The sequence below is a fragment of the Zootoca vivipara genome, chromosome 14 (assembly GCF_965207765.1).
Source record: "Zootoca vivipara chromosome 14, rZooViv2.hap1.1, whole genome shotgun sequence".
In the NCBI taxonomy this organism is placed as follows: Eukaryota; Metazoa; Chordata; class Lepidosauria; order Squamata; family Lacertidae; genus Zootoca; species Zootoca vivipara.
In genome coordinates, this window is record NC_142597.1 from 38,071,654 (window position 1) to 38,082,868 (window position 11,215).

General features: G+C 47.9%; 1 protein-coding gene across 1 annotated transcript in view; it reads left to right on the top strand.

Annotated features, from left to right (window-relative positions):
• NOS2 (nitric oxide synthase 2) overlaps positions 1 to 1,593 on the top strand; it is a 39,038-nt gene extending 37,445 nt beyond the window's left edge. The window contains exon 27 of the mRNA XM_088657764.1: positions 1,079 to 1,593. Coding sequence (XP_088513890.1) covers positions 1,079 to 1,207 — 129 coding nt within the window. The 3' untranslated portion in view covers positions 1,208 to 1,593. The remainder of the gene's footprint in view (positions 1 to 1,078) is intronic.
• Positions 1,594 to 11,215: the final 9,622 nt, after the last annotated feature.

An 11,215-nucleotide genomic window follows, 5' to 3' on the forward strand; every position in this document is an offset into this window, starting at 1 on the left:
CTTCTTCCAGTACACTAGCATTAGTTCGCCCCAAATGATGTGTACACTGAAAACACTCAGCTTGTGTCTCCTGCACACTGTCAGTATTATACCAAAAACATAGTAAAGGTAAAGGGACCCCTGACCATTAGGTCCAGTCGTGACCGACTCTGGAGTTGCGCGCTCATCTTGCGTTATTGGCCGAGGGAGCTGGCATACAGCTTCCAGGTCATGTGGCCAGCAAGACAAAGCTGCTTCTGGTGAACCAGAGCAGCACACAGAAATGCCATTTACCTTCCCACTGTGTTGTTGTTGTTTAGTCGTTTAGTCGTGTCCGACTCTTCGTGACCCCATGGACCATAGCACGCCAGGCACTCCTGTCTTGCACTGCCTCCCGCAGTTTGGTCAAACTCATGTTCGTAGCTTCGAGAACACTGTCCAACCATCTTGTCCTCTGTCGTCCCCTTCTCCTAGTGCCCTCAATCTTTCCCAACATCAGGGTCTTTTCCAAGGATTCTTCTCTTCTCATGAGGTGGCCAAAGTATTGGAGCCTCAGCTTCACGATCTGTCCTTCCAGGGAGCACTCAGGGCTGATTTCCTTAAGAATGGATAGGTTTGATCTTCTAGCAGTCCATGGGACTCTCAAGAGTCTTCTCCAGCACCATAATTCAAAAGCATCAATTCTTCGACGATCAGCCTTCTACCTACCTTCTATCAATTCTACCTTCCCACTGTAGTGGTACCTATTTATCTACTTGCACTTTGACGTGCTTTTGAACTGCTAGGTTGGCAGGAGCTGGGACCGAACAACGGGAGCTCACCCCGTCGCAGGGATTCAAACCGCCGACCTTCTGATTGTCAAGCCCTAGGCTCAGTGGTTTAACCCACAGCGCCACCCGCGTCCCTACCAAAAACATAGTTTTGTGCAATTAAATTAAAGCCCTATTTTACCCTGGTGCAACAAATCCAAAACATTGTTTTTGTGTGTGTGTGTGATTAGAAAAGTGATGGGGAAATTGATTGAAAAGTGTGGGACCCCCTCTAGTACATGTTGTGGCAAATAATACTGATTGCTGGTTTATTTCATTCGCTTTTACAGAGGCAGAAGCGATACCATGAGGACATCTTTGGGGCTGTGTTTCCCCACGAGAACCAAAGAGAACTGGAAGAAATGAAACTTGACAGAGACATCAGTAACTGGAGACCTCAACCTCAACTAAAATTTTAGCCATAATTTGCACACTTGTCCACCTTTTCCATCACGGTTGGGGGCAAATTTTGCTTTCTCTCCATACTCTGCCTACGTGGAGGCGACTAGCAAGCTTTGTCCCATAAATCTCAACTTTGACAACAACATCGAAAACCCGAAACACTACATATTTAATTCTATTTATTCTGTAAATTCCTTTTTTAGTTTGTGTATATTTTATCAGAAGCTTAGTCTGTCGGCTCTTTTTTAAAAAAAGAGAAAAAAAGAGAATATCTATTATTGGACAAAGGCTCTCAGATTTGTGATCTGATTTTACCCTGCATTACATGTTTTTAGAAAAGGGAACAAAAAGTAATCTAGATTTAAAAACGAAACAAAAGAAAGCAGCCAGATTAGCAGGCAAAATCAACGAAGGACAAACTATTGTGCCTGGTGCATAAGGAGGCGGGGCACTGATGGGGCAAAGGACAATGCCATTGGTGCAGCTTGGAGGCAGTCCCATTGGTTAGTCGTCCAGCTGAACCATAGCCTCCCAGGAGCCAATCAGCTGGGCTGGGGGTCTCAGGGGGCTGGGCTTGGAGCAGGGTATGTTCCTGGTTCATAGACAGGGCCGTCTTACCCATAGGCACTAGGGGTGCAGGGCGCTGGGCTCTCAGGGGCGCCAGGCCGAGAGTCCGGGCCCCAAGAGTTGAGTCTGGGGAAGAGCCTGCCCATTGGTTGGAGTGCCGCGGCGGGCTCATCTGCTGTGGGCGGCTTTGCACCACAGGTTTGGGGGCGACTGAGTCAGTGAGATGCTGAGGCGGCCAGTCGGTCCGCCCTCCTGTGCGCCTGGGACTGGGCAACCTGGGGAGGGGCACCAGGCGGATCTTTGCACCCTGGCGCCGCATATGCTTATAGAGATCAAGGCCCAGCCTTTGGCTTTCTTTTGCAATGCTCATCACTTTGCTGCGGCCTGAGGCTAGCTGCTGGTTAGACAGGGTTAGGGGCTACCCATAGTTGGCTTGACTTAAGCCAGGCATCCCCAAACCTGGCCCTCCAGCTGTTTTGGGACTACAGTTCCCATCATCCCTGACCACTGGTCCTGTTAGCTAGGGATGGTGGGAGTTGTAGTCCCAAAACAGCTGGAGGGCCGAGTTTGGGGATGCCTGACTTAAGCATTTGAGAGTGTTTGCCTTTTCCATAGCAAATCTTTTTTGGGTTTGCCATTGTCACTGCTTTCTGGAACCACCAGGTAGGAGCCAAAGCTGGGTGGACATCGCAGAGGGTTGGACTAGATGACCCTCTTCCAGGATTCCAACCCTACAATTGTATGGAACTGTGCAAACTGTAACCAACCCTGGTCACATCTGTACTGTGCATTTAAAGCAGCCCCATACCACTTTTAACAGCTGTGGCTCCCCCCCCCCAAAGCATCCTGGGAATTGTAGTTGGTTAAGGGACGCGGGTGGCGCTGTGGGTTAAACCACAGAGCCTAGGGCTTGCCGATCAGAAGGTCGACGGTTCACATCCCCGTGACAGGGTGAGCTCCCGTTGCTCAGTCCCAGCTCCTGCCAGCCTAGCAGTTCGAAAGCACATCAAAGTGCAAGTAGATAAATACCTACAGCGGGAAGGTAAGCGGCGTTTCCGTGCGCTGCTCTGGTTCGCCAGAAGCGGCTTTGTCATGCTGGCCACATGACCTGCAAGCTGTACGCCGGCTTCCTCGGCCAATAACATGAGATGAGCACCGCAACCCCAGAGTCGGTCACGACTGGACCTAATGGTCAGGGGTCCTTTACCTTTAAGGGTGCTTAGAGTTGTTAGGAGACCTCCTAGTCCCCCTTGCAGAGCTGCAATCCGCAGGTTAATTTAATAGAGAACTCTGGGACTTGCAGCTCTGTGTGGGGAATAGAGGTCTTTCAACATCCCTCAGCGCCCTTAACAAACTACAGTTCCCAGGATTCTCTAGGGAGGGACAGTGACTATGCTTGAACCCATTTCCTGCCTTGTGAGTGTGATCCTTGCTTCCTCACTCCCTTCTTCAGGGAGTGTTGGACTAGGATAGCGGAGATCAGCGCTTCAGATCCCCTACACATGCACCGCGCGCGGTTGACCTTGGGCCAGTCATGTTTTCTCAGCCTAGTCTACCTCATAGGGTTGTTTTGAGGACGAAGTGCACCTCTGCAGGAACAGGACTCTTGTCAGAACAAATTGAGAGCAGTACATGTGAAAAGGATCTAGGAGTCTTGGTAGACCACAAACTTGACATGAGTCAACAGTGTGATGCAGCAGCTAAAAAAGCCAATGCAATTCTGGGCTGCATCAATAGGAGTATAGCATCTAGATCAAGGGAAGTAATAGTACCACTGTATTCTGCTCTGGTCAGACCTCACCTGGAGTACTGTGTCCAGTTCTGGGCACCACAGTTCAAGAAGGATACTGACAAGCTGGAACGTGTCCAGAAGAGGGCAACCAAAATGGTCAAAGGCCTGGAAACGATGCCTTATGAGGAACGGCTTAGGGAGCTGGGTATGTTTAGCCTGGAGAAGAGAAGGTTAAGGGGTGATATGATAACCATGTTCAAATATATAAAAGGATGTCATATAGAGGAGGGAGAAAGGTTGTTTTCTGCTGCTCCAGAGAAGCGGACACGGAGCAATGGATTCAAACTTCAAGAAAGAAGATTCCACCTAAACATTAGGAAGAACTTCATGACAGTAAGAGCTGTTCGGCAGTGGAATTTGCTGCCAAGGAGTGTGGTGGAGTCTCCTTCTTTGGAGGTCTTTAAGCAGAGGCTTGACAGCCATCTGTCAGGAATGCTTTGATGGTGTTTCCTGCTTGGCAGGGGGTTGGACTGGATGGCCCTTGTGGTCTCTTCCAACTCTATGATTCTATGATTCTATGATTCTATAAATTGCAAAAGTGCTAAATAAAATCCAAGCACATCGGAGGGGGGGGGAAGCTTGCTGGATCAGGCCAGCGGCCCACCTCACCCACAGTGGCCGACCAGATGCCATGGGAAAGCCTTGCCCAGGGCTAACGGGTGTGAAGAAACTGGTCCCTATATGCACAGGGGACAGGAAACCACCACCCCCCAAAAAAAATTCCCTGCAGCAAGAAGAAGAATCCAGTGCTATGAACTGTTGATGCAACCTTTAATTGACAGCAACACAATGCAGGCTACTTGTCTGTGTGCTTGCTAGTTAATTAGTGGTGCTGTTTTAATTTATAAGGGAAATAAACCATTGTTCCTGTTCAGCGGACTCTTGTGTACTTGCTAAAGCTGGCTCTCCTGGGAAATTTGATGCAATGAACCGGCAGGACTGAGGAGTGCAAGGTCGCATCCACACCGAGGAACTTTAGACATGCCTGACATAGTCAGAGGAAACTGGACGATACATGGTACAGTATCTGCATTTTGCTGCAGTTTTATAGACTCCTTTTCTGAGCTTCTTTGCTGTTATGCATGTATGGTCCTGGCCTTAGTTTGAGGCTGTGGTGGGGGCGTGGGATTTTGGGGGACTCGATTAACTGCCCCGTCCTCCATCCTTGGTTTTAACACTTCCAAGGGCAGGGGATATTTGATAGCAGAGCACATTCTGTCATGCCGTTCTCCCCCACCTGAAATGCTGCACAATCCCCAAAGGGGACCCCCTTTTTCTGAAAGTGTATATTGGCCCCAGTTTGAGGTCTAGGGTCATACAGCTTTAACCTGAGCTTTTTTTGGGGGGGGGTGGATGTGATCTGGCACGCTGGTGTGTTATTTGTCTAGCTGGCTTCTTACAATAAACACCATGGACTTTTTGGAGGAAAAGGTGGGATATAAATTAAATAAATGAGCTCTTCTGCTTACCTGCTTAAGAAAGCTGGAGGGGCCAGCCAGGTGGAGATGTCAGCCTCCAGAGATCTCCTCGTGGTCGCAGTTGGCAAATGCGCCCGGCAAATTTCTAACGCTGCCCAGGACTCTACCACCTCCACCTGCTAAACCAGGCCTGTACATGTTGGGAGTGAAACCCAGGCTAACACTTGTCCAGGATGATATTGCTAATAGCTTCACCCAGGAGAAACTGGGAGTTTGGTGGCTCAGGGAGAGATATTGACAGGCAAAAATGGACTAGGTGTGCCACTGAGGAGCAGCCACCAGATGGCACCAGCAGCTCACGAAAAGCACAACAGGTTGGCACTTTATTAACCCCGATGTTGCTTTCACGGGGAGAGGCAAATCCGTCAATTTGAGGTTCTCATTTTTGCCAATTTTAAATTCAGTTGTCTGCTTTTCCGCACCAATTTATCACACCCATCAGGCTTTCAGTGCGAATTTCTCCTAGCAAACACAATTAAGGCCCATTTTCTACAAGTGACATTCCATAATATAATGTACTTTTGTAATGTTCACTGATTCCTTACATTTTTACGCACATGTTCCCCTACGTATTTGTACAACCGGTTTGGTTGGCGAACTGCATTGCAAAATTCGGAGAAGTGCAATTTTCAAAGGATTGCTGTGTTTTGGTTCACATTCTGGGCTTGAGGCGCGTGAATTATGCAGTCCCCCATTGAAATGCAAACAAAATCCCATTTCTTCCTCCCCCCCAGGTTTTGCTCCACCAAAGCACAACCCCAATGGATAAGCTCAGAAAGTTTCTTTGAATCTACATTTCAATGTTCATAGCTTGATCTCCTTATTGTGTGTGCTGGTGGGGCATTTATCAATTAAATCTATATCCTGCCCTTTGCCCCAAATACTTCTGTGAGATAAACTGGTAGGGTAGCAGGCAGGGAGCCCCAACTGTAGATGGGCCAGTAGCAAAGACAGGCAGAGCCAACTGATTCGAGTTTTGTCCCCATCCTCTTCCCCTCTGCTTTGTGCAAAGGTTGCTCTTCCTCTTAACTGCCTGAACCATCACTGGCTGCATGTGTCCTGTCAGTCTTATAAGCTGCCTCAGAAGAGCAGGGCTACAGAATGCCTTAAGCACACAAATGTTGTTGTTGTTTAGTCGTTTAGTTGTGTCCGACTCTTCGTGACCCCATGGACCAGAGCACGCCAGGCACTCCTGTCTTGCACTGCCTCCTGCAGTTTGGTCAAACTCATGTTCGTAGCTTCGAGAACACTGTCCAACCATCTCGTCCTCTGTCGTCCCCTTCTCCTAGTGCCCTCAATCTTTCCCAACATCAGGGTCTTTTCCAGGGAGTCTTCTCTTCTCATGAGGTGGCCAAAGTATTGGAGCCTCAGCTTTACGATCTGTCCTTCCAGTGAGCACTCAGGGCTGATTTCCTTCAGAATGGATAGGTTTGATCTTCTTGCAGTCCATGGGACTCTCAAGATTCTCCTCCAGCACCAAAATTCAAAAGCATCAATTCTTCGGCGATCAGCCTTCTTTATGGTCCAGCATCACTACTGGGAAAACCATAGCTTTTAACTATACGGACCTTTGTAGGCAAGGTGATGTCTCTGCTTTTTAAGATGTTGTCTAGGTTTGTCATTGCACACAAATAAAAAGCCTCAAATGAATCAAGTTCTGGTGAGGATTCAGTACATTTTGAAAACTGGGGCATCAAATCCAACATCACGACCGGGGCATTCAAACAGTTTGCAATCTCTCTCCTGGTTTGTGTCCGCAAGAGGAAAACCTCTCCTTCCCTGTGCCTCTTTGTTCATAAATCAGAGCAGGGACTTCTGTCTTTGATGCTAACGTTTGTCCCCACCCCCTCACTCATCGGCTCAGGTAACACCACCTCCACCCCCAAAATATACCGTACTGCAACGTATTGTTGCAGAGTCCCACTTGTCAATCATCTGTACCGTAACTTTAAAAAGGTAAAAGTAAAGGACCCCTGACAGTTAAGTCCAGTCACGGACAACTGGGGTTGCGGCACTTATCTTGCTCTACTGGCCAAGGGAGCTGGCGTTTGTCCACAGTTTTTCCGGGTCATGTGGCCAGTATGACTAAGCCACTTCTGGCACAACAGAACACCGAAACCAGAGCAGCACACGGAAATGCCATTTACCTTCCCGCCAGCTGTACCTATTTATCTACTTGCACTTTTTGGCATGCTTTTGAACTGCTAGATTGGCAGGAGCTGGGACCGACCAACGGGAGCTCATCCCGTTGCGGGGATTTGAACCGCCAACGTTCTGATCGGCAAGCCCAAGAGGCTCAGTGGTTTAGACCACAGCGTCAGCCGCATAAGATTGTAACTTAGCTGCTTCCTATTGCTCCTCCGTAAGCATTTTGTATAAACATCCCAGTGTTCATGTGGCCTCAGGCTATTTTATTTCCAGCAGTGATTCATACAGATGGCAAACATTACTATGCACCTTCTCTCAGGCATGCATTTTGGCTCTTGCCTACTCATCTAAATGCTGGAACAGCCTAGAGGTCTGTCCAATCTAGTCCTGCATCCAGTTTTCAACAATGGGTCAAGCCGAGGATTCTGGGATGTCCTGAAGCAGGGCAGGAAGGCCATAGCTGTATTCTGTGTGTCCCCAGGCAACTGGCATTCGGAAGGACACTGCCCCTAAACATGGATGTTCCATTTAGCTAGTAACCGCTGACAGACGTCTCCGAGAGTCTGCTTAATCCCCTTTAAAGCCAACAAACTAGGCTTGCCATACGTCAGGAAAACCTCTGACATGTTTTCCTGGTTTTCAGGTGTAAAAATGGCGTCACGGGTGTGTGTGTGCGGATTTTGCAGAATCAGCAAAATGTCAGGGGAAAACCCGGATGGCAACATGATGGAAAAAGCAGTAGAAACAGCTCCAGAAGTTTAAAATCAGCAATTCGATCAATTTGGTTTGTTCCAAAACAAAACAAAAAATCTCAACTGTTATGTGGTTGTCAGGAATTTGAAATATGGCAACCCGACAATTAACCCAGTGGCAAATCACCACACCTTGTGGTAGTGAGTTCTGTTTGCCGGCTCCATGCTGTTATATACATGGCCGGGAGTCCCCCCCCCTTCCCCCCCCCTGCAGCCAGGACTGTATGAGAGCTGGACCTTAGTGCTGCTCGCACTGTATGTTGCACACTCACAATATTTTGCACGATTTCACCCGAACTTCGCACCAGTTATCAGTGCCACTTCTGCACTGGTGACAGAGGGAGTGGGGCTGGCACCTTGGGGGGGGGGGTTCTTGCCCGCTGAGGTAACCTCATCAGTTTGCCTAAGGGCTTTGCCTGCTCTGATCTCAGTGACCAAGCTGGGATATACAGGTTCCAGCAATCCCTGAGGTATCCCAGAGCCAAGTTGTTTAGGGTTTTGAAAAATCAACATAAGAACCTTGAACCTGGCTTGGAAGCAGACCTACCTACCCACATCCCTGACATGCTAGCTTTCTACGTGCAGGGATATTTGTATACTGTACTGCCTTTCCAGCACCCGAGTCCCTCAACCTGCACTTAGAAGTGAGGAAATGCCTCCCCCTCATTTCCTTTTCATTTGAAACCTTTAGATTTCTCGCCCAATGATGCCCTTGCTATTACCTTTTGAACCAAGTTCAGTATTGTTTCATGAACCGGCTTGGGCTGTGAGCTTCTCTGGGAGGCCTCATTTGCACCAAACTTTCCAGGAAACGGATGTTGAAGGGGAATGTGGAGGTGGCATGGAAGCCTCTTATGCACAGGAGCTGGACCTCCACAGTTACCCTGCCCTGGGTTCAAGTGAAGTAACTAAGCCAGGGTTCGGTGGATCTTGAGCAAGAATCCCATAGGATGCTGCCGTAGGCAGTCAGACTGGGATGCTGAGTCTATAACAGCTCAGTGCTGTCTACACTGACTGGCAGTGCAGACGTGGGGAGGAGGGTTAGGCACTCACCCACCCCGCTTTTAAAATTGGCTCAGCAAATAGGTTTTGAAATGGGCCATTAGAACAGCCAAAAGAGTCACATGTGAATTGCATTGCTGTGTTAGAGGTTAACTTGCAACACAAGTCAGCTGTGTCCTCAAACCAGCATTGGTTTGGGATTTTTTTTCGCCCCAGCAACACAACGGGATCGAAAATTAAGTCAATTGACAAACCAGATCCTCTTCTGCAGGGCAATGGTGGAATTGTTCTTTTCTCACCCGTAGCAAATTGGTCAGATTCACTGAAGAACAGGAAAAAATTAAGGATTTCCATTTTTATCCTCTTTCTTTGAAGGGTGTAATGTTACGGAGTTGCTGAGCTACCTGTTAGCCTGAGGTTGAAAAAGAGTTTTTTGACTGGAAAGACAGTCAAGGTCGAGGAGTTTGTCATTAAGCAGCATTCCCCCCCCCCCAATAAACATTTTATTAGTTTTCCATTTTTTATAACAACAAAAAAACAAAACAATAAAAACTTCAAAATAACTACAGTGTCATTTGTCAAAGTCCCATTCTTGAGGTTAGCTTAGTAAGTCTCTCCACACGTTGCTGTATGCCAAAGGTGAGCTCTGAAAACAACCACCACAATTTATTACCGTACTTGCACCCTGCCCGTCTGACTAGGTTGTCCCAGGCAGCCACTCTGGGCTCCTTCCAAGACTATAAAGAAACACATGATACATCAGACGTTGTCCGCTTGTTGTACAAAGTCAGTGAATGGTAGCCAAGTATTGTGGGAATTAATGGAGTTTGAATTCCCTTTGGCTGTGTACATCTGACATGTCAGTTTTTCAGCCAATGTCAATATGACTGACCAAGCGTCCTCACATCCTTTCCAGCAAGCGGCTGAGGTGCCCGGTATTATGTACGACATTCGAGCAGGGGAGAAATGCAGTAATTTTAGTGATGATTCTCTTAGCTGGGCAGACACTGATTTCAAAGGCTTATTGGACCAGAATGCATTCCATTTGGCATTAGGAGTTTCCAGACTGAGATCTGCTTCCCATGAGATTTTCATGGCTGTGAGGCTGCCAAATTCAGTTTCAATTAACACCTTGTATAAGATAGATACCAAACCATTAGAGAAAGTGGAAACATTAGCTATGATCTGTTCCAAAGCAGAAATTTTCTATCGCCTTGAGAACTAACAACTGGTGCTAACAAGAAAAAGTAAGGTAAAGGGACCCCTGACCATTAGGTCCAGTCGTGACTGACCCTGGGGTTGCGGCGCTCATCTCACATTATTGGCCAAGGGAGCTGGCGTACATGACCAGCATGACAAAGCCGCTTCTGGCGAACCAGAGCAGCACACGGAAACGCCGCTTACCTTCCCGCTTGGAGCAGTATCTATTTATCTACCTGCACTTTGACATGCTTTCGAACTGCTAGGTTGGCAGGAGCTGAGACCGAGCAACGGGAGCTCACCCCGTCGTGGGGATTCGAACTGCCGACCTTCTGATCGGCAAGCCCTAGGCCCTGTGGTTTAACCCACAGCAACACCTGCGTCCCAACAAGAAAAAGTATAACTGATTAACTCCCCCGTTCTCTTAGATCAGGGTTCCCAATCAGCTTCTGAATCTGGTCCGCTTACGGTCCAGGAATCAGCATGTTTTTACATGAGTAGAATGTGCCCTTTTATTTAAAATGCATCTCTGGGTTATTTGTAGGGTATAGGAATTCGTTCATATTTTTTTAAAAAATATAGTCTCCCCCCCCCCCAATGTCTGAGGGACAGTGGACCGGCCCCCTGCTGAAAAAGTTTGCTGACCCCTGTCTTGGATTCAGGCAGATGGCTAGGGCAGTGAATAAATGAATGAATCTTTATTTGCGTTAGCCATCGGCCATAGCAACAGAAGAACATAGCGATACACACAGAACAAAATAAAAATCAATTATATAAAACACAATTTAGGGTCCTGAATCAGCAATTAAACAGTGGACCTTATTCTGATTGCCCCAGCTAAAAACCTTCCAACCTTTGCCATCATCTGCTCCTCTTGATCTGCCAGAAGGAAAAACACTGTAGCAGTGGTTGGGCGGCCTGGAATGGACAACGAAAGAGGGGTGATAATCTCGTTCCTCCGGTCTTTATAAAGAGTGCAAGCCACTGATTCGGTGCTGCCATCTCCGCAGGGACATAAGCGTTTTTCGTGTGGAATCTGTTGGAATCGTCCCTCAAGTACAGCCATGGGCAATACATTCAACCTTG